The 24565-nt window shown below is 28.4% G+C and overlaps 2 protein-coding genes across 3 annotated transcripts in view; both read left to right on the forward strand.

Moving 5' to 3' along the window:
- The window catches only part of LOC107446319 (uncharacterized), a 24890-nt gene extending 21546 nt beyond the window's left edge, over positions 1–3344 (forward strand). For both annotated transcript variants that reach the window (XM_071180971.1, XM_021147853.3), the window contains exons 6-7: positions 235–328; positions 3054–3344. In XM_071180971.1, the coding sequence (XP_071037072.1) occupies positions 235–328; positions 3054–3115 (156 nt within the window). In that variant the 3' untranslated portion in view covers positions 3116–3344. The remainder of the gene's footprint in view (positions 1–234; positions 329–3053) is intronic.
- Positions 3345–7418: 4074 nt separating this feature from the next.
- LOC107446320 (COP9 signalosome subunit 5) lies at positions 7419–21337 on the forward strand. Its single transcript, XM_043047743.2, has 6 exons — positions 7419–7766; positions 8276–8510; positions 10365–10493; positions 13280–13345; positions 14997–15194; positions 20967–21337. Exons 1-6 carry the CDS (start codon positions 7633–7635, stop codon positions 21201–21203), a joined length of 999 nt encoding a protein of 332 aa, XP_042903677.1. The 5' UTR covers positions 7419–7632; the 3' UTR covers positions 21204–21337.
- Positions 21338–24565: the final 3228 nt, after the last annotated feature.

Below are 24565 nucleotides of genomic sequence, written 5' to 3' on the forward strand. Positions count from 1 at the left end.
TCCCCTACTTTGCATGTCTGAATTTTTTTTTAGTTGCAGCATTTGATAAATATATCATTCGCAGGAACGAGCAAACATACTAGGAGAATAAACATTGTACATAAATTAACATCTAATTAAACAAGGAACATAAAAAGATTAAATGATTATAAACGTTGCAAACATTAGAGCATTAAAAATATTGTTTTGTTGTTGTTACAATAGTGATCTAATTTTATTTTAATTTTGATGTAGGGCGAAGATTTCGATACTATGGAAGCACTTGAAGCCATAGATGATGACTTGGAATTGGAAAATCTGCGGTATGAGCTGAAAAAGACGAAACTGGGTAAATAATAAAATCTACTAAAGACATAGAAGAGGGGAAAAAAAGACTAGCATAAAGGGAACGTTTACACTGCTTGCAAAATATTCGCGGAATCGAAATCGGAGAGGCGAATGAAAACTTGATTACCCGCGATAAACTTACTAATCAGGTTCTCGCTCGCACCTTCTAATGCGATGTTTTTCTCATACAGTTAGAATGGGCTTTAAAACTCTTATGGTGTTTTCGAACTGGGAAAAGAGTTCTTAATCATATGAGGAATCAAAAATTATATTATCCGACATGCCCGTGGTATGTTAAAGCTCCAATCGAGTATGCATTTTTATACTTAAAGGACATTCACGCTAGATACGAAAAAAGTCGCATAAGCGAAGTCAGAGATTCGAATGACACCCTGATCGACGAGTTTTTCACGGTACAGGGTACTTTAAAATGAATACAGCGATTACAAACGGCTATAACTATTGAATAAAAAAGAATTTATCAATAAAATTTACACAAAATGTAGAAGGAACTTCAAAATTTTACCTACATACTTCACCAATTTTCTATGTGACTTCCCTTGGTCAAACGGACAACATCTAGGTGGTAGTCCATTTCTCGACAGACATTCTGAAACATTTGTGCAGTCACCGACGCAAGCGCAGTACAAATGCGTTCTGTGAACTCGCTTCTTCAAACATCCAATGACATCTGCGTATGTTGTTCCCATTTAGAGGTTCTTGATTATTACGCTGACGAAATTTTCTCTGCACTATGATAACAAAATGACAATTGTTAAATTCTAACAAGTAGAATGCATTCTGTACCGGACTCATCATTTTCGCAAATGAACTTTCGCATGTGCGAAATTCCGCTTCACTGCTCCTGCCCCTTACCTAAAGAAATTTTGAAGTTCCTTCTACATTCTAATGTTAATCTTAATGATAAATTGTTTTTTCACCAAAGAGTTATAGCAGTTTGTAATCGTTATATTCATTTCACCTGCATATCGCTATATTCATTTTACACGCTTCATCACTATACTCATTATTCCTGTATTTCACCTATAAGTTCTCGTTTGCATCTTCGAATTTTCGCATTCAGGGTGAATGGTCTCTTTACATGCCGGTAAAATATATGAATTTTAAATCATTTTACCACTAGTTATCGATTAAGCATTCCTCGAAATCTGAAGAAAATTGGATGGGGTGAATAAACATCATTGAAGGAGAGGAAAAAAATCAATCAATCATATTTGACGAGACCTAAATGTTGTTGAATTTTATTAGAGAAATAGACATTTAATAGAAATAATTCTTCATTATTATCCTTTTTTTAAACTTTTGGCATGGTTATGATTAGTAAAAGAAACGATGTTGACCATAATCGCTGTGCACTGGAAAATAATTGAAAATAAAACTTGTGATATTATTTTAAAGCGTAACCTGTGGAAGTGCATGCTCTTGCTGATAATACTTAACAACCAGATAATACTGCTTCTTTGTACAAAGTAATGCTCTTCATTATCGCATTCGTGCTTGATATTTTTTTTAAAAAATTAACATTTCCAATAGATTTATACCAGATAATCATATGTTGTTTTCATTATTATTAAATCAAAAATTTATACGGGAACTTATGGAATAAATATACACATTAGAGATCAGTTAACAATACTTATGTAAGAAAAATTCTGTCTCTGACCAATTACTATCGAGATCAGTAAGGACAAGCAAGGAATAAAATTTGTTTAAAACCAGCTTTTATTTCCTAACAACAGTGTTTCGGAGTCAGTTCTTTAAATTCCCTGATTTCGTTTTGAGTCACATGATAATCCAAACCACTTTAATCTAAGATAAGATTCGCTGTGGATGCTAGTATTATAATACCTGCCTTTTAACAAACTAGAACCACTAATTAAGGGACTATGCTCCCTGCCTGCGATGATTTCGCATGCGAACAAAAACCATCAGATTAATGAAAAAGATTCACCCACGAAAAACTCGCCAATCAGCTTCAAATTCGCATGCAATAAATAAATAAATAAAATTTTTAAAAAATAGTAATAAATCCTATGCAGTTAGAATGGATGTTTATTGGATAGTTAACCATACAAAGCTAAGAAGAGGTGGTGCTGGTGACAAAAAAAGGAAGCTTCTGGGCAGGCCCGTAGACAGGGGGTGGGGGCACCGTCGGGACAAATCCCCCCCCCGAAATTCTGGGATTCAAACTTTTTAGCCTTTCTTTGAGCCTCTCAGTAAAAAGAAAAACAAAAACTGTCGAATCAAACCTTTTATTAACTAACTTTATTAAGCATATTTCGGGATATTCTGGTTTGTCCTAAAAAGGTAATCGAAAAATTTTCTTTAAATCCCCGTCGCATGTCTTTGTAAACTTTGTTTACTAATTGATTATAATTATTGTGTAATATTAATTGAAAAATAAGTATTATGTAATATTTTTAAATTACTAGTTTAACTTTTGCAAGCAACAGAATAAACAATATTTGTTACAATGTTTTTCCCCTACTTTGCATGTCTGAAACTGTCCTTGCTTCTTACCATATCCCCCCCCCGGAAAAATATCCTGGCTACGGCCTTGCTTCTGGGTAATTATTTTGGATTAATTTACGCCCTCCTTACAATTTTTAAGAGTTGTAATTATCTAAAGCGTAGCTAACTGTTTTCACCTACTCAAAATATTTTACAGACCTTTTATTAACCTTTTTTCTTCTTCTCATTTTTAGAGTTGGATTGTTTACGTACATCATACTCCAAACTGCAGCAGCAAATAGAAGGAGAAGCATAAATACAGAAAGATTATCACAAAAAGTAGCGAATGTTGAATTTTCTTTAATTATAATCCATCATGTTAATACAACACTCAAAGAATCATCATTTCAAAATAGGAACATAATTAAGTGTGAAAGAATTTTTTCTTTCTTTCCCATCTTTGCTTTTATCATTGTGGTATGTGTCATGCATTTTTCTAACTTCATTGTAACATCTATAATAATAAAATGAAGAGTTTGTGTGTCTTCCTTCGTTTGCGTCTGTCTTATAATTCCAAAACTATCTGAGCTACGATCCTAAAACGTGGGCAACAAGTGAGGGGGGGGGGATATTTGTCCGCTAGGGATACACATTTGAAGAATAGGATTTCCTAATTGGCCATTTCATAAATTAAACTCTAGACGATTCTGTTTCTTTCCTCCAAATATTTAGAGATAATATAGTTATGTTTCCTGGCTTGAAGCTCTATTTAATAAAAAAGGAGTTTATTTCATGTTCTTAATATACAATTGTTATCTTATTATAATGTTGCAAGGTACTTTAAAATTTCGTTGGCTATTACTAAAACAAAAAGTGTACAATACCAGCGGTCATTTTTAACGGAAAAGATGGGAAGGAAAGTTAGCAAGTCGAGGAAGCGTGGCGTTAACGCGAGAAAAAGTTTTGGAACGATGCGAGATCAGGCACCTGCAGAAATAATTTGACAGGGTTGGAAGATGGCGAGTAACGAGATTAATAATTAGTCTTTTTTTTTTATTCTAATCAAAATGCTGGGTAAAGATCTTCATAATATCCAACATTTTTTTTTAAATGAAGTATTAAATTTACTTATTACATGAAGGAAATTATTTAAATGAAGTAAATAAATAATTTATGTTATAATGTTAATAAATAATTTATGTTATGAAGTAAATAAATAATTTATGTTATTTATGTATTGAAGTAAATAATTTATGTTATTTATTACATGAAGTAAATTATTTAAAAGTCAAGTTTTATACAATATAATTATATATAATTAATATAATTAGTTATTGATTTATCTGCTATTATGCTGACGATTTCCACCACCATTTATTAAAAAGTATTTTAAGATTGAATCGAGTTAACACATTTTATATACGAGTGAATTAAAATTGTACTATTGTAGTGGTAGTTACACTACATTACTGCCCCACCAGAATTTTATCTGAAATAGAATTCGATGAATGGTTATCACTAGTTGATTCATTGCTGTTTTGGGAAAAACCGGGAGTGATGTATTAAGTTCACCGGATTTTCATCGTTGGTGGTTAGAGCTGTATTATGTTCATCGGAGTTTGAGTGCTAGTGGTGAGAGCTGTATTAAGTTCATGGTTGTGCACGTGGTTGCTGCTGTGTTGCTATTAGCAAGCTCCAGTGGTGTGTGATCGAGCTTGAGTAGCAACAGAGCGAGGAAGACAATTTCTCAATCACAAATAGCAAGTCAACTATTCAATATGTACCATCTATCGAAGCAGGCATGTTCAAATCGACATACATACAAATAAAATACTTTTATATCTTAGAAATATATAAGATTAAACATTAGAATCTCTATTTTTTTATGCTTTAGCATTCGTAAACAATTTTTAGACTTTTCAAAACGAGTTGTTTTTGCAGTTTCACTTTTGATTTACATAATTGATTTCATATGCATTCATTCGTCATTTTGTTAACAGTTATTTTAAAAATGAAAAATTTTTATCATTGATTGCTGGAAAATAAATTATAGGTTTATAAATATTTTTATGCTCTTGTAAACTCATTGATTAATCCTACTACTTATTAAAATGTCCTTCAATGATTCGCAATTAATTTATTGCTGAATTGTATTAATTCTCCTATTAACTGATTTATTGATTGGTAACATTTCATTCCTCAGTCTAACTTTATTCCCTCGCTGTATCTAAAATTGTTCATGAGGACAGTTTTCATGATGAAACAACAGGCGCATTTGTAATAAATTGTTTATTAAATATGTCTCAAAAATAACCCTTAAAAATAAATCAGAAATGACCTGGTATAGAACACATTATTAAAAGAATGGACAGCTGCCATAGTAATATCAAAATATCAAATGATTATTCCTATCAAATAAATTTTGGGAAAGATTGGATATTCTCTACTCAGATTAATATTGGTATATAAAACTATGTATAAAAATAAATAAATAGAAACCTGTGTGCAACGCTAAATACTACAATAATAAACGCTTAGATAAATCAGATGAATAAAGAAGTTGTGAAGCCCGCTATTAGCAAATATTTTTAGACAAAAAAAAGTCTTACTTTAGTTTCCCAGTAAAATCTTTCAATAATTATTTTAAATATATATCAAAGAACAAAATACGTAACATATTGTAAAAGTGCACATATGTTTATAATTGTTAACTTAAAATTTACTAAGTTTTTGGTAATTATCTGATCATCTTGGAAATTAACCTTTTGGTTTGTTTCAAAACAGTCCCAATTTCTTCAATTCCTTCGGTCGAGATTTGGATAAAAAACTTAAATTTAATTACATTGTGAGATGAAATAGAAGTATTTTCTACACAAAATATCAATATTTGTATAAGCAAATTCACATTACATTAGGAGTACTTTTGACACACAGACTAAATTGACACAAAATTTGAGCTCATGGTCCTTTTCCTAAATCACTCCCTGCTCTTTTTCTCTTGTATTCCCCATTTGTGAATATTGTTGGAGGGTTTCCTCAATCAAAAATCTCTACAGAAAAGATTCTTCCTGGAAAATACGGAACTCATTCTTTTCAATGTCAAAGAAGTGATTTTTCTGCTGCGCTCTCTTCTTTCCATCTTTAAAGATTTTACTTAGAGAGCTTTAACCATAAAAAGTTAACTTAAGAATATTTAATTAATAAAAAAATAACCTATAAATATATTTTTAATATAATAACACAATTCCTTAAAAAGAAATAAAGAAGTTACAAAACATTAAATCTGGGTCTCGTTAGGCTCACCCTTTACCTGGTGATCCGGGTGATCGCACGCTTTGCCAACCCTTTAAGTCGGTCCTGCTTCCAAGATCATCTTATGTATGAGGCAAACATAAACAATCAAAGTGAAACAGCTGAAAAGCTCCGACACGCTCGCATTGTGTATTATGAACATAAATAAAGGTGCATACTTACAAGGGCGCCGGCAGAATAATATAAAAGGGGGTGCAACCCTCTAAATTAAAATATTCTGTTATTACATTTTGTTTTGTTATTACATATACTTTCATCTGTTAATTTTTTTCAAGATACATTTCTTCATTGTTAACTAGATATTTAAAAAAAAAAGTACGAATTTCTGGTACTTGCAAATTTTGCCTCGAGAAACTGTATATGGCATAGCTACTGACTTTGAAACACAAATAACTACTAACAGTAGTTTCGTATACTAACGTGTTTGTGCACGCTTAACATTGGTATTTATTGTGTTGATGAAGTTTTACAGTTGTGAGAAGTCAGTTTGTGTTATACACCTTTGTTAAACTAAATAACTAATAGAAAATATTATATATATTTTATTAAATGAAATTTAAAAATATAGCTCAGATATCTGCCAAGTTTGCGCATGCTCAGTGTGCATAAGAAAAGAATTAAATATGACTCAGAATTCACTGAAAAAGTTATTAACAGATTTGGGCAGCAAACAAGACGATAACAATTCTTGTTTGATTAAAGAATTTTTTAATTGAAATGTATCAATAATTACTTAATTTTTTGTTTTTGAATAAAAATATTTTTGATAAAAATTTTTTTATAACAAAATTGTTTTTCTGTATCTCTTTAATTGTTTAAAAAGAAAGCCAGGGGGGGTGCAAGTGCACCCTCTTGCATCCCGCTGCCGGCGCCCTTGCATACTTATTATTCCTTAGTTGAAAGGTGAACTAAATAGGGATGTTGAATGGTAAGTTATAAAATGTTAGGTTTATTTTTCGAAACTCTTAGGTTTTTTCCCCTCTCGTTTTTCAAAAACTATATCGCTTGAATACGTCATCTGGGGAGAAAACTGATTCCATGTCTTAACCTTTCCCTTTCCACTCGGGAATGTACCTCGATATCTTCCCTTCAAAAATACTTTTCGCATTTAATTGACGAAAATATTTCCTAGTTTTAAGTTCCATATAGTTTCCTAACTTAAAAAATTTAAATTTGTTTAAAATTCATGACAGAATAATGGTAAAAGTATGCAAAATGTTGCCATAGGTAAAGAGTTCTACTCTGTACTCTCTGCAGACCTTCCATTCACTAAACCTCTAATCTTATTTCGTTTTAAACTGTTAGCGCCATCTGTACATTGTTTGCATAAGGTTTATCACAGAATCAAATTGCATTTTGTACGTAAATTATTCGGGTAGAAATAAGCAGTTAAAACTGTACGAAATAAATAAGCTTGAGAGTTATGTGTTGACAAATTTTTTTTTATTTTTTTGTTTAATTCAGCAGAAATTTAAAAAAATTTCTTTAGACAAGGTTATTAGCGCATAATAATTATTAATTATGGATTCCAGTATGGCTCAGCGAACGTGGGAAATGGCCAATAATATTGAAAACATTCAAAGTATTGATGACATATATTGTTATGACAAAAAGACTCAACAAGATATTTTGACCGCCAAGCCATGGGATAGAGAGTTAGTAACTATTATTAATTTTTGATGAAATGCATAATAATTTGGCCATTTCTTAGATGTATTTATTAATGAGGATGTTTCCTCATCGTGATCTCTATGATCACAATTCTTTTATAATCTCTCTCTCTCTCACTCTCTTAGTAGTATAGTCTCTCTCTCTCTCTCTCTTAGTAGTCTCTAATTAGTAAATATTTAGAAAAAATCTAATTGGCGTATGAACTGAATTTAAAATATATGATGGTTCAGTTTTATAAAGTGTCTTTTCAGATGTGGAAAACAGATAATTCAATAATGCATACACCCATAATTGCATACTAGTTTTTATCAATTCTCAATCCTAATAATATGCTACTTCTCCTTAAAGTTAGTAACCTTTGTGTTTAATCATTGTGGCTGTGAAATATTCAAAATCTATAGATTATATTCAAAAGCAAAAGATTGTATGTAACATAACTTAAAATAATTTCTTTTAATGTATCCTACTTATTGTTTTTTCGTGTGTTTTGCAGTCCTCATTTCTTTAAAGACATCAAAATATCTGCCCTCGCTCTGCTGAAGATGGTTATGCATGCTCGCTCTGGTGGTACATTAGAAGTGATGGGCATGCTTATAGGAAAAGTCGATGTCACGACCATGATAGTGATGGACTCTTTCGCTCTACCTGTCGAGGGAACAGAGACGAGGGTGAATGCTCAAGCTCAGGCTTACGAGTACATGGCAGCCTATACCGAAAGTGCAAAACAAGTATTATTAACCTTCTTTCTTTCTGTCTCATTTACAAATGTGCATGTAAATTTATATGAAAAATTAGGGAATTATAATTAAATTGAAATAGATCAACATGGGACTTTATCAGGAGACACCCTGCATGCATTCATGCGGGAGCTTTCTGTGAATAATATACAGTCCCTGGTCAAATCATTAGACGCTCTATAAGATTCTAATATCAATAATGGTTTACTTGTTTTATACCATTTAAAATAAAAGTTAACATAATAATAAAAAAAAAAAATTCAAATTCATTTAATGTCAATCATGAATGGAAAATATTGCAGACCACTTATTAGATTATTAGTGTAATAAAGTTTTTGTATTTTGATGTCAGTAAAAATCCGCAAACTATGTGAAAAATATTTAAAATATTATGGAACAGTTATCATAAAATTTTTATTATTATATATTACTACTGGATTTTTTCCGATCATATTGTAGAGGTTTCCGTAAAATAATTGGTTTAAAATTTTTCTGGCTGATAGCATGTGTGAAGAAAGTAAAAAAAGCGAAACTATCATCTTTTTCCTGCTGCAACATTCAGAGAACCAGTTTGCTCAAAATTACAATTCTTGTTTTTAATTGCATTTGTAGACATTGGTCCTCTCCATAGGTTTTTTATTTAGAGGTAAGCACAGAGTGATGCAAAAGCATTGTTCTCAATCTAATAGAAGAGTTTTACAATCAATTTGGTTCCTTCTTGTTGATGATGTTCAAAATGCAGTAAAATCATTTAAAAAAGTACGCTTTTATAACGAAATTACTTGCATTACACATTTTTGCAAATGATTTTGGGGGGAGAGTAGAATTCACCATGGCAACTGTCTTCTATGAAAAGGTACCTCACCATAGTATTGAGTTAATATGTCTTATATACTAGTGAACTGGAATTATATTTTTGCTGTGGTAGATACACTACAGTACTCCCCTACCAGAATTATATCTGTGATAGAATTCGATGAACGGATGCCGCTATTTGATTCATTGCTGTTTTGTGTGAAGCCGTTAGAGCTGTATTAAGATCATCGTACTTTTTTAGTGCTGATCGTGATGGTTGTATTAAGTTCACGGTCGTGGTCGCTCCCGTGTTGCCTTTAGCAGTCATGTATATGTTGTACGTTATGAGTGATCGAGACTGAGAAGCAACAGCGTGAGGAGGATAATGTCACAAGTAGCAAGTCAACTGTTCAATGTGCACCATCCATCGAAGTTATCCTGACGAATTCCGCAACCAATTGATACCAAAGCAGGTCAGGTAAGGATTTGGTAATTTCCCATTAATACGTTGACAGTTTCTCGGAAGTGTCACAGTCACAAGTAGCAAGTCAACTGTTCAATGTGCGCCATCCATCGAAGTAGGCATGTTTGAATCATAGTGGGCGTTTCTGCCAAGGTAGGCTTGTTCACGTCCGAAGGTCTCTAATGTGGAGAAAGTAGTTATCAACAATGTCAACTTTCATCTATGTAAAGGTACCCCAACAAAGAATCAAGTTAATATATCTTATATACTAGTGAATTGGAATTGTATTTTTGTAGTGGTAGATACTCTTCAATTTTAGCAGTACAGTGCAATGTATTGAGAAAATTCAAAATATTTTTTTCGGCAGAAGCCTCAACCGCCTGATCTACCTAACATGTATAGTTTCATCTGTATACCTTCAATAGTACCTGAGCTACTTGTCTCTGAGTAATGTCAGTTTAACTTTAACCGCCCTGTACTTTTGGAGCAATGTTTTTATTTCTAGTTGCTTAAAGAGCCAGTAATTTAATTTTAAATTTTTTTGTTATTTAATATTAACTCTTTGATGTTAATTGTTTTAACTTTAGGTTGGAAGACTAGAGAATGTTATTGGCTGGTATCATAGTCACCCTGGTTATGGCTGCTGGCTGTCTGGTATTGATGTCAGTACTCAAATGTTGAATCAACAGTTCCAAGAGCCTTTTGTTGCTATTGTTGTAAGTAAGGTTTTTACTTTTTCAGCTTCAGTTCAACAGCTAGGTTTCAGTATGATCAATTCCTTTGTTTTAATTGATCAATTTTCTAACCTAACAATTAAAGTTTAAAATCATATTCGAAAAAAAAATGTAATCAATTACTTTTGAAGGAAGGAATTATTTAGAATGCGTTTGTAACTGTGGCTATCTTAAAATTTTAAAATATTCTTCTTATGTTCATGTTTGTTATTAAGCTAGAATAATAGAATATTTTGTATACTTTAGAAACTTATAAAATTGACTTGTTAAACTCTCATGTTAAACTTTTAAATGAAATTTTAATTCGTTTTATATTTGATTAATTTATAATGTTTGTGAAAAGTATAAACTGTTTGCCAAATTTTAATTATTTTTTTTTACTATCGTGTTAGTTATGTCTGTGATATTAATTGTTTTGAAATTTAATTTGTTTTATATTTGATTAATTTATAATGTTCAAAAAATTGTCTAATATTTACATTTGAAATTTATTTCAACAATTGGTAACCCAGGTTACCTATTCAATATGTAATGTTTCATTGATTTCTAAAAGATATTCTTGTTTTTTATTTGATTTTCTAAATTTTTACGATGAATTTACCATATTGTAAGATAATACTGAGCGTTTGATTATTGATTATTAAATGACTTAAAAATAGCTATTTGATATTAAGGTTGAAACTAAATACTTAAATATAAATAACAGAAGAGAAAATAATTTAGTTCCTATATAGTTATATAACAAAATGGATCTTAATTTGTGGATCAGTAAGCCTTAAGCATTCATTCTTAGTTACTTTTTTTTATTATCTATCTGTAATTTTCATATGGAGTAAAAATGTTAATGTTATTTTTATAACTATTGTACATATTTGAAGTCAATAAATAATATGGCATGTAAACTGCCACGGGACAGGGAATACCTGGAATTGTCAGGGAATTTTCTTTTGACTTTAAAAAGCAGGATATAGTCCAGGACATTTTTTTTTTTTTGGATCATTCAGTAACAGCAGGTAATAATTTATTGAGATTCGATTTAGATAATTCTAACTTCTATTACAATTATTTGTTGCAGAAATTCCACTTTTTAGTGATATTTTTATGTTTTCGTCCTCATTCAATTAAATTTTTTTCTCAGAAAATCTAATATTTGACATTTTAAATTAAAAAAATCAAAGTTTTCTGATAAAAAAAAATTGCATGGTATAGATAAAATGTGTTCTAGATTTACATTGAAATTTTCCTAATATAAATAAAAAAGTCAGGGATTTCTTTTTTCTTTCTGAAATTAAGTGGGTACCCTGAGACTGATAAAACTTTGAAGTTTGAGTGTGATTGTGAATCTTTCCTTGTTTAGTTTCATGTTATGCTTGTTTTTACATCCATTACATTAATATGTTTGTGTCCAAACGTTCATTATTATGGATAGTGAATGGGTGTAATGTAAGCTTTTATTTGTTGTTTATTTTTTGAATTAGTTAGATAAAATATTTTTTGCTAGTTCCAATTTTTATCAAGTATTGTGATGCAATTATTCAATTTTTTCTTTTCTTTTTTTAATTATGGAGAACAAGATGAAACTGGGTTTCCATAATTCCAACGGAAATGACTTACATTTCAAAGACTTACATCTTCGATAATTTTACTTATAGGCAAGACATTTTGGATCATTTTTAAATTAAATATGTAAAGAAAATAAATTACTAGAAATTTATTTTTCCATTGAATTATATTATGACAAAACAAGTTTTGTTATTCTGTGAAAAATTGAAATTCGCATACACAGTTTTAGGGATAAGTCAAAATACGCAAGAAATAAAAATTACATTTAGGAACTCATGTTGCTTTCTTAACAAAACAATTGGAACAATATTTTAAAGGTGTTTTTTTTTTAATTAAAAAGTGCTTAATTTTCTATCTTTTAAAAAGATATTTTTTCTTTGCTCTGTCGATTGTCATTCAAAATAACAAAAAATGCATGATTTTCACAATTTTTTCTGCAGTATTTATCTGAGACTAGTTATTTTATCTTGATTATGTAAAGTTTTTGAAAATGTTTTTGAATTTGATTAATTTTATGTTTATAAATTAAGAACTTTAAATAATAGAATAAAATAATTTTTACTATTGCACTGATCCTAATTATGCTTTTTGTTTGAATAGTGATTAAAAATATTTTTTGAGTGCTTAAAAAGTACTTAACAGGGGATTATTTTTTGTTGAAAAAATCTGGCTACGCACCCTGATTTATAAATTGATGCAAAACATGTAGTTTTTATGTGTAATAATTGTAATCCTTTTTTATGCATGTATTTTGTAATAAGATTATTTTGTTCAGTTTTTATTTTAAATACAAAAGAAAAATATTTTCATTAAAAAAATGACACAATCCTCTAATTTTAAAACAGAAAACATTGTGTAAACGGATCAACGCACCTTTGATGTAAGGTAGATTGATCCATTATTTTCAAAATATTTTCTTGATTAACATAAAAAGTTATTATAACTAACGTTGTTAAAAGATTCATGGCTTATCCAAAGCATGCAATTTGTCTTTTAAAAAGAAATCTAACTAAATTGCTATTTTTAAATGAGGTAAGAAAAAGGAAAACAAATTAATTTAGCTCATTCTACACATTATTACTTTGTTTTGATTTTAAAAACTACAAAGCTCTAAAGCTCTGCTACTAGAATAAATAATATTTAAGGCCTTCCGAAATTAATAAAGTGTCATTTGTAAACACTAAGTTTAATTTTTTTCTACCTAGATTGATCCTGTTAGAACTATATCAGCTGGAAAAGTCAATTTGGGTGCCTTTAGAACATATCCCAAGGTAAGTATTTTTAAGTAAATATTTTATTATTAAACACGAACTAAATTTAATTATATTTATCAAATTGTGTAGTTTTTTTTTAATAAAAAAACTACATCTTATTTCGAACTACTACAAAAAAGTCACAATTTCAGTATCTATCTATATATATGTCCGAAAAAGTATTACAATTTCAATCTTGATTTTTACGTCACACCCCTTTAAGAATCAAGCAAGAAACAAAAATTAATTTATTAGAGTTTTTTTTTTATTTTTCGTTTTACTCAAATGTACTGGACATATTGCATAGGATTGAACTGAGTTGATTTTCATCACTTTAATCATTTTTTTAATGATAATGGGGTTTTTGGTAGTTATAGCAACAGAGTTATACATAGATTTTAAAATCTTGATTTTATAATGCAATATTATAACAAACCACAATTGTGGAATCATGCATTTAATAACCATTTTTTGACCCACCCAGTGATGATTCCACCATAAATCATGGTTTTTCAATGCTTTTTTTCTAGTTATTGCTATAGATTCTCATACGATTTTTAAAATGGCTGAATTGAAATAAGAAAAAAGCACATTTTAGAGAGGAGAAGCTTGAAAAAATTTTCTTGTCGACCCCTGTTAACATTTGTCCTAAACACTTGCCCATTGCTGTCACATTTGCCCAAGTAGATAATAAAAATAATCATATTATTGTCTTCAGAAGCTTCAAAGCTAGAAATGTTTAAAGAATCTAATATGCAACATTTTTACAGCTTCATTTGAAACAACTAGAGTTTTTTATATTAATTATTAACTAATTATAGTCTACTTACTAATATTTAGCAATTGGACAATTTCTGATTTCAAAGGTTCATTAATAAAATACACAGACTTTTAAATTACAAATTTCTACTATGTTTCATTATAATGTACAATTGTGAAAGACCTAAAATAAAATATTTAATATAATAATAACTGTAAAAGAATATTCACAACATAAATTGTTATATGCTGAATCACCACCAACTGATTATTAGGCATTACCTAAGCTTCATTCCATTTCTAGTTGTTAGATGATGGGAGAATAAAATTGCAATTTATCAGTAGCAGAAACATGAAAAGCTACTTTTTTTTTTTTTAATAAATGTAAAACAAAGGACTGAAAAATATTTCATGGTTCTTATTCTTTTAAAGTCCTCAAAGATTTGTCTTCGTTATTAAATTCTTTAACAAACTCAACTGTTTTCTCTATGGTGGAGATTATATTTTAATTTAGAAATGTATATATTACTTTTCAATTAAAATACATAAATTTTTGTAATATTGTTATTTCATTTATAACAATTAACAAATATTATTTTTTTCCTGAAAACATGATATGATTTCACATAATACCTGAAAGCTTTTGTTCAATTTCTTTCAGTAATTCTCAAGATATAATTCCCTTAATAAATAAATTCAAAGCAATTAAATTGTTTATGACTAGATTTTTATGACTTAAAAAAATCCCTTAAAATGCTCTTAATAGCAAAATAAATAAATAAATTTTGCCCTGAATACCAAGGAAAAAAAAGGCCATGCAAAATGCAAATCTGGATTTGTAGGTTTTTAGGAAAATCATTTTTACTAAGGCATCATGAATTTAAACTTATGTGTGTGTTGATGATTTTAGGGTTATAAGCCACCTGATGAAGGACCCTCAGAATATCAGACCATTCCTCTCAACAAAATAGAAGATTTTGGTGTTCACTGCAAACAGTATTACTCACTAGACGTCTCTTATTTCAAATCAAAGCTTGACAGGCGTTTGTTGGATTCTCTTTGGAATAAATATTGGGTCAACACTCTAAGCTCTTCCAGTCTATTAACTGTAAGTTATACAATACTTTTTCTTTAAAAAATCATAATTTTTTTTGAAAAAAGCATAAATCTCAGCATTTTACAGCTATGAACTGGTATGGATATAAGCTTTCCTAGTTTTTCAATATTTGTATTTTAGTGTACTCAGGGATGAGATTTTTCCACTTATTTGCGGTTTTCGGCTTTGGGCCTCTTGAGTTTCAGCTTTTTTTTTTTTAAATCAAAATCTCCAATTCTCTAACAGTTAAGTTTTTTTTTAAAAAAAAATATCCTGTTTTTTAAAAAAATTCAGCCGCTGAAATAAAACAATTATACTTATTTCCGATTTTCAAAGATAAACAGAAAATTCAAACTATGTAGCTGCCAACCCTTGTGCGTTTTTAGTTATTTTCCCCTTATCTACTTATTTTTACTTATTTAGATCATATTTTGGTATTTTTGAAATCCAATATTGAGTTTCATATTCACATGATTTAAAAGTCACATACCAGGATTTATTTTCTCTCAATTTAAAATAAAATATTGCAGTACTTATTCACACAATTTTAGAATTCATGTGATTGATATTAATACAATTTTAAAATTAATCATCAGGATTTGTAAAGACATGGTTTTAAAATCACACTTTTTTTGTTAAATTTTTGGATATCATACCTTCTACATATTATATATATAAATATATTGTCTTGAATTTCCTATTTTTTGATTTTTGACTACTCTCATTCCTGTGTACAGTGCGTAAATTAAAAAAATGGAATAACTTCTGATGTAGTAATTGGATTTTCACATACCAAGACTCAATCTTAGTGGTTCAAAGGTTTGATCTCAAGTATGCAAATCAATTACAGGATGTTGATTCAATAAAAATTAAGTTTATTTAAAATTTTAAATTAGAGAAATTTGATATGAGAGACCATCCACTAATTGCAGAAAATATTTAAGGCTTCTTATCTATTTTACTAGCTTTGTAATTTTCCAAAATTTTAGCGCTAAGAAATTTAAATGAAAAAAATTCAATTTATCATGTCTTACAAGTTTAATAACATTCAAATTTAAGAGCCTTTCACTTATTTACTACTATTTTCATTAAACACAGTAACTAATCTTATCTGATTAAAATTGTCATTTCAAAAGAATTTAATCTCTTCATCGTTATATTTAAGAACAAAATATTATATTTTGTAAATTTTCTTTCGTATATATTTATTTTTGTATTACATTGTATTTTGTATCATTTTATTTTGTATTATATTATATTTTGTATATATTTATTCAAAACAAATCATTATGTTTAAAAACAATTGTGTATATGTAATATGCAATTAATATAGAATTCAATGAATGCAGAATTATCAAAATGGTGATTTGAGGGGAGGGAACGAAAACTAATTTCTGTGTGTGTGTTTTTTTTCTCCGAAAATTATTAAATAAAAGTTTTGTTACTCGTGTTTAAAAAAAATATTGAACCCAATTAATAATTTTAGTAAAATATCAAATTTTTTATTTGGACAATTCACTATTTTTTAATTTTTTTTTATGTACTTAATTAATTTTAACATTTTTAAGTCTATATGATGATTGCATTAAATTAGCACTTTAATAATTTACAAAAATTTAACAGGGGTCATTCACTAATTTACTTATGTAAAGTGTTTTTACATATGTTTTCCTTTTCTGCTTAATTCACGACATTTTTTAACAGAAGCAGTGTCAAAAACCCGAGATTTAATTTTAGAAATATAATTTTTTTTTGTTTAGACTTCTCAAAATCTAATGCTTAAAAAATAATCTTAATTGTTATCAATAATTTAGATCTATTATTATTTTTTTTTTCAGAAATTTAAATTATTTAAATTGTTAGATTTAAATAATTGTTAATTTTGCTTTCATTTAATAATTTTTTTATTTTATCATTCTTTAAAGTGATCCAAATTGCGTAATATTATAATCTTTTCTAATTATTTATTCTATTTATTAAATAATATACTTTTCATAAAAATTTTGATTTTTTTTCCGAACTTAATATATAATGTAAATTGATTTGGAAAACTTGAAAAATCAGAATTTTTTTTTTTTGACACCCTCAAAATATCAGGGGTAAGTAGATGTAATTCGAGAAATACAGTCCGAAGACATGTCAAAAGTTTGGACTCTTTATTGTTAATTTTACTTTTTGCATATTCTGTCATATCTCAAAAACTTTTTAAGTAAATCAAATATTTTTTGCATGCAATTATAAATTTTGTTTATTTAAAAATAATTCTATACCAAAAAAAAAAATATATATATATATTTTTTAAAATATGGTTGAAAATTTTTATTGACGAAAATTGTAAGGTACATAAATTTTTACTTCATTCTAAAGAAGTTCATTTTGTATGGCAAAATGCAAAATTTGGACAAAATCAGTTGAGTAGTTCTTGTGAAATCAAATTTTAAATATATAATTTTTTTAAAATTAGATAAGTCAGAAACAATCGAAATTTTTTTTGACAATTAAATAAAATAAGAAAAAATAATTATTTAAAATTATTTTTCTCCAGAATTATCTTTGAAAAAACAAATTTTATAATTGTGTGCAAAAAATGTTCAATTTCCCTAAAAACTCCAACATATGGGGAAATCTTTAAAGTAAAATATATATTAAAAGGTCCAAACTTCTGTTTGCTTTCTTGAACAAACTATTGGCACCATGCACCATAATTCCCATATTGCAGCTACTCCCATATTTTGAGGGTCAGTGGTCCAAATCCGTTGAAAAAAGGTATAGAGAAAGTGCCTTTCTGATTTTGTCACTAAAAATATTGTCTGCATTAATTAATTAGCCTATTTAAGGTTATGCCTTTGAACCATTAGGATTTCGTCTGAGTTGGGGAAAATCTGATCATTAGATCAAAAGTCATTTAGGGTATTTTTTTTTTTTTTGCACGTTGTAAATATCTTTGTTTTTAAAGCTAAAAGAAAGGTTTTTGCCACTTCTATCATTAAACAGTAATTTAAACGGATGTTTATAAGATCTATTAATTAGGCAGTGGTGCTTTTAAATGCTTGTGAAGTAATTAACATTTAGCATGCTAACTCTTTTTAATTTGAATATTATTTTACAACAATTTTTGAAAATCTTTCTGGTAGGTAGGGTATTATAGTTGTGTACTCATAACTATCAATTCTATTGGAAAATCCAATAGATCATGAATTTCCAAACCAGGATCCATTCAATCCTTACGGTACCTTTTTCTACATTTCTGGAGAAATAAAATTTTTCAGCGCATTACTAGGTCCTAATCAAAATAAAATGCCCTGTCTATTACTGAAACTAGTATTAACAAAACTTATTTAACTTATATAAATGAAGGAAACAAACTGAAAAGAAAATAGGACGTGACAAATATTGTCAGGATTTGTAATAATGATAACTTTTGCAAATGTAAATAAATTTTAAATTTACTGTTTATGAACATTAAAGTAAATTTACTTACTAAAATAATCAAAATTACAAATTTTGACACAAAATATATGATACCTGAACATATTTGGTTACTTGCATGTATTTGATATTTCCAATTGAAAATATTTTTTTTTTTTTTTTTTTTTTTTTTTTTTTTTNTTTTTTTTTTTTTTTTTTTTTTTTTTTTTTTTTTTTTTTTTTTTTTTTTTTTTTTTTTGCAACAGAGCTGATGACAATTATTAATTTATTTACTTTCATAAAGATTTCTTTTAAAAAAATGTAGTGTTGCTCTACATGTATGTAATATTTCTTCCATTTTTAACTGTTGAGATAAAATTTAAATAGTACTTGTCATTTGTAGATATAATTAGAAGTTTTAAAATATTTCACTAGTCTAACCTATTTTAAATATTCCATTCTATTTTAATTGATAAACACCATTTATATCTGTTTATTATACATTTCTATTATTTTATATTTAGATTGAAATAATTACTGAAATTTGAATAGCAGGCAATATTTCTTAGAAATATTGATTGATGATCACAATATATTACTATTTTAATTTGAGGGTAACCTTGTATTTTACATGCTTTGAAAGACTCTGCAAATAAGTTTAAATGCCTGTCATCTGTATTAATAGGAGTAGTAGATCTCCTCGAATAGTTGAATTTAAACCCAATTCACATGCTCAAACTTTTGATAGATTCTGCTGAGTTAAGCAGATGCCTGTCATCAGATTCATTCTGTACCCTGTGGCAGAATTTTTTCGAGTTATCTGCGACAAAACTCTCTAGGGCTAATATCTTTCTGCAAAGTACTTTTAATAATAACAAACATCTATGTTACTCATTTAAAATAACAAAAGCGCTGTGTTTACTAAAATAATGTATAATTGTTTGTAATTGAAGATTTAATAATTTTTTATTCTAATATTGTGGGTGATATTCTCGCATATTGCAAATGCACAAATTATTTCCTTCTTCGCATTTTGTAAATAATCACCGCAGTAAAAAATAATAAAAAAAACATGACATCCGTTGTAGTAATTGCCAAAAAAAGATCTACAATAAAATCACGTGAATCAGACTGCTCAAATGAGTGTTTCGTTTCGAGATTAGGTTGTTGTCATAGTATAAAAATATTGGATTTAAAATTTATGGAGAAATCAATTACAATAACTGCCAAAAATTCAATAGAACTACTGCCTTAAAAAGTATATTCTCAAATGCACAATTCATATTTTCTATATAGTTTGAAATATGTCATGATATTGAAAAACCATGTGAAAATCAATATCAATAACTGCAGAAAATACAATCAAAACATTATATCGATTTATGACGCTATCGGAGTAAATTGATCGCGTCAAAAAGTGCTTATCTAAATGCATGATTCAAATGTTACGTGTAAATTTCTGTTGAAAAGAAAGGTAAAATTTTTTACTTTTCAAAAGAAAATCTTTCTGCAAGAACTCTGTAACTTTGTGCCACAATGCTGCCGTGTTGCTGTGATTCTGCCACAGGGATTCTGAAAATTTAAAACGTTTTTTTACATTCCCTCCCTAATGACAGTTCTGACAGTAGAATTTGAGCCCTGATGTAGTAATTGCCAAAAGTTGCAAAAATTGCCTGAGACATTTTCATTCAGAAAATCTGTATTTTGAAACCAAGAAATTCTGTTTGGAGACGACCTTGTATTTTAAATGTTTTGATAGATTCTGCAGAGTCTGTCATCAGTTTTATTCTGAAAATTTGAAATGTTATTAATATTCCCCCTCCAATGAGAGTTGTAGATACCCTCAAATGGCAGGATTTGGTCCTGAATTATTTCAATACTAAATCCATAGTTTGAAGACTATACTGTGAATGACCGAAATTGGTGGTTGTTGACTTCTACTGGTGAATATTGACAATCACATAGTCACTTTGGTAAATATTCAAAATATATACTAGATCTAGTTAAGTGTCTTTGCCTGGTATACCCTACACTGATGTATTTTTAAGGTTCAGTGTGTCTGGTATGCCCTACAACAATGTTTTTTAAAGGTCAAGTGCCACTGCCCAGTATACATTTAATCAGTACTCCGAAGACTGATGTTTCTCCTAATCTATCCTCTGCAGATATTAAAATATCGAATAAATATAATAATATCAACCAATGAATTAGTATCTAATCAGATAAAACAAATATTTCGCACAGTCATCTAAACGACAATGTGATTGTTGACATTCAAAAGTGAAAGTCGACATTCTATTGATTTTGATCATTCATGGTAACAATCTATATATTTTGAAGCCAAGATATTGATTCAAATTTTTTATGAATTTTTAGAATGCAGATTATACTACTGGTCAAGTATTTGATCTCTCAGATAAACTGGAACAGTCTGAAACACAGCTTGGAAGGTGTGGTTTTGTGCTAGGTATGGACCCACATGAGAAAAAGACTGAAGACAAACTGGCCAAAGCTACAAAGGACAGTTGCAAAATAACAATTGAAGTAATACATGGACTGATGTCTCAGATAATCAAGGACAGGCTGTTCAATCAGGTAAATCGGAAATTCTGAGCTCTCGGACAGTCCTGGATCAAGCCGAAGTTTCGTTGTTTTGCTTACGATATGTAATTATCCGTTTGTGAAGTGTGATACTGTTTTTTATAATTTCCTTTATGTTAATCATAATAAAAATATGTTCTTTAAAAGTTATTCTTTTTATTTTTATTCGACATTTATTATTACAGAAAAACTTCAGACAAGCAGACATCCTTGGGACTGAAAAAACTGTCCGCTATCTAGAAAGAGATGTTAATTGCAAAATCTAATGTTGTAAACTGTTTTAACTATGCTAATGTGATGGTCAAATAATGACATAATAAGAAATAATATTAATATTTAAATTTTAAACTATGATTAAAATAAAACTGTATAAAAGTACAATATATGTGCTACTTACATACTTCAAGCACTATATTTACACTTTTAATTGTTCCATCGAGGAATTTTTCTAAATACAACAGATCTTCGTGATGCATTTTTTAGTACTCTTAATATTTCAATTTAGTTTCTCTATACAAAATTAAACATTATACACTGCTTTTAAATTAATCTCTGTTGCGTGTACAGCAAATAGGCCATAATTTTTTTACTGTTTAATTCTTTTAATTTTGGCATCAATACTGGAACTGGAAGGGGGAATATTGCGATCAATATAACCACAGGAGAAGATGTCCTCCGATAGATCCTAAATTTATTTAAGCATCCTATGTTTCTTAGAAATTTAAAACAGGGTGGTTCTATGATCATGGGACAAACATACAGGGGTGGTTGAGCGTACTAAAGCAGCATACTATATTTTTTGTCTACGAATGCAGTGTCTTAAGTGACTCGTTAAGGCATCAACGCACAGAAAAGTGTGTTTAGTTATATATTTGTTTTTTATAACCATCGTTGAACAACCGAAGATGCCTAGCTGCCAACTCTACTGGATTTTGCCAGTTTCTCCTAATCTACCAGTATAATAAAAATTTTCCTAGTTTTTGTTCATTTTAGAAAATTGCCTAAAATTGAGTAAGTTTCCTTAAAAAATCCCTATTGAAATAGAATTTTTGCACAGATTATTGCTTGTTTGAATATTTAAATAAGTGCTAGGAATACATAGTGAAGGGAGCCATTTATGAAAATCAGTTTAAAACTTTTTTGTTCTAAAATGTTGTTTATTTTTATTCAGAACTCCCTTTTTAAATTAATTTTTAAAAAAAATCTTAAATTTCTTTGATGAATAAAATGCCTATTGCTATTCAAAATTATGAGTACACATAATACATAACATTTAAAGTTCATTTAATGTTAATCATTACTGGAAAATACTGCAGTTTTTCTATTTTGATGACTATGAAAGTTCTTTAACTTCCCTATGTGTAAAAGATTTAGTATATTTCGCGACAATTATCATAAAACTGATTTTTCGTAAAATCTACTCGAGTTTTTCTTGCAGCTATGCAGATGAGTCATGTTACATGAAAGCCTAGGAAAATTTAATTACTTCATTATTATTCAAAGAAGAATAGAATCATAATATTGTTCAATAAATCATGCTCTTATAATCAATAAAGGAAATTATAAATAAAATTCTGTAAGATTTTGATATTTCATTTGTTGTGCTAAGTTGTTATTGTTTCGTTTTCCCACATTGTGTTTGTTTCTTGAATTTTTTATGATTTACTGTTATTTAATATGTTTATTAATGTTCATTTCATTTTTTGGTCCTTCGAGACACTGTAAACACTGAGCTATTGTTTATAATCGAGTTTTCGATTTTATTATTAATCGAGCTAGCAAAATTATTTAATATCTTTCTAGTTAATGTTGTCTTTGTTCTTTACTCTGTTCATCGATAGGTATTTAATCTTAAATTTTGTATACTGTAAATTATAATGGCAACTTTTAAGAAAAGATGTAGTATTTTCAATTATCCTATTGAATTGAACCCATATATTGACAATATTCTGAAACCAAAATTTGTTTCTGGGGAAGTTGAAAGAGCAAAATTAGATGTTTTTTTGGACCAAATGCATGGAATATGGGTGGACCTTAATGATATTCACATGGAAATTATAGTTGCTTGTAAGACTCTACAAAAGACTTTATAGATTATTTTGTAGAGAACTATCATCAGAACAAAAATTATTTACAAGTAAATTTATTATTATAAAAATCATAACACTTACCTATTTTATAAATCCAAAGAATTCCAAAATGAAATGTTCTTTGTTTGAAAATTTTATTCTCAAATAATATATACATAGATTATCTCTTCAATACTCTAAGATTGAATACCACTCAATAAAGATCTCGAGATGAACTTCAATAATTTAAAAGCAATAAGCTTATTTAACTTAAAAACAAAAAAGCTGAATTCTAGTTGAAACTAAGCATTGAAATGAAAAAATATTTACCAAAAAAACGATAAAAATGTATTAATAATCAACGCAAATGATACTATTTCAAGTAATTCCGATGATTCCTTATTGTTGTTTTCCGTATTACGTAGATACAGAAATATATACTATTCTATACAGAAGAAGAAGAATATTCTATGACTATTACAGTTCTAAACATTCTGAAATCACATTTATTCATTGAAATGAAGTAAGCAATATGGAATTAAATAACTTCCCTTTAATTTATAATGAATTAAAGACAAGACAAATGTATTTTACCCTAATACACACGTCTTTAACAGTATGTGATCCCGAAATCGGAAGTTGTCGGTTGCAAGTTTGTTGATAATGTAAAGGAAAAAATTATTGAGAAATTATTCTTCAAATATTGGGTGCTTTCTGTTTCCAAATGATTTACCTCTGTTCCGGGTCTTCTGCATTTTCTTTAGGGAAATTTTGCTTCTTATTTGCTGCTGAAAAAAAGAATGCCAATAATTCTGATAGAACTATATGAAAACTTAATAAATAAAAGCCTGAGAATATCCTCCCCGCCAGGGGTCGTAATCAAGCGTTGCGATCACGAATACTTCATAAGTGTTTACTGAAAATCTCATCAAAAAATGCTTATGAATCTTTTTGTGCATTATAAGTCAAAAAGATGAAATAATTTTACTTTTGTTCAAAAGATTTTTATATTATTGCTTAAAGAAGTACAAAGATAATTTTAACTAAGTCAATAGTTTTCCTGTCATAGCAAAGATTCATATAATTTAAATTTATTGATTTAAAAAATAAAAATATATTTTTATTCAATATTAAATAAAAGTTTCGATTTAAGTCTAATTAAATTAAGAAAATGAATGTTTTAAATATATATATATAAATTCTAAATACATGTATATTCTTAAAGGTTGTGTGTGTGTTCATTAGAGGAGATTTTTAAGTCTAATTAAATTAAGAAAATGAATGTTTTAAAACTAAATAAAAATT

The sequence above is a fragment of the Parasteatoda tepidariorum genome, chromosome 5, assembly GCF_043381705.1.
Source record: "Parasteatoda tepidariorum isolate YZ-2023 chromosome 5, CAS_Ptep_4.0, whole genome shotgun sequence".
NCBI lineage: Eukaryota > Metazoa > Arthropoda > Arachnida > Araneae > Theridiidae > Parasteatoda > Parasteatoda tepidariorum.

Excerpts from the sequence above, each read along its gene's own strand:
- LOC107446320 (XM_043047743.2), top strand. The coding sequence starts at position 7,633 with ATGGATTCCAGTATGGCTCAGCGAACGTGGGAAATGGCCAATAATATT. Across the intron at positions 8,511-10,364 it reads ATACCGAAAGTGCAAAACAA|GTTGGAAGACTAGAGAATGT; the intron begins GTATTATTAACC and ends TTTTAACTTTAG. Across the intron at positions 15,195-20,966 it reads GCTCTTCCAGTCTATTAACT|AATGCAGATTATACTACTGG; the intron begins GTAAGTTATACA and ends ATGAATTTTTAG.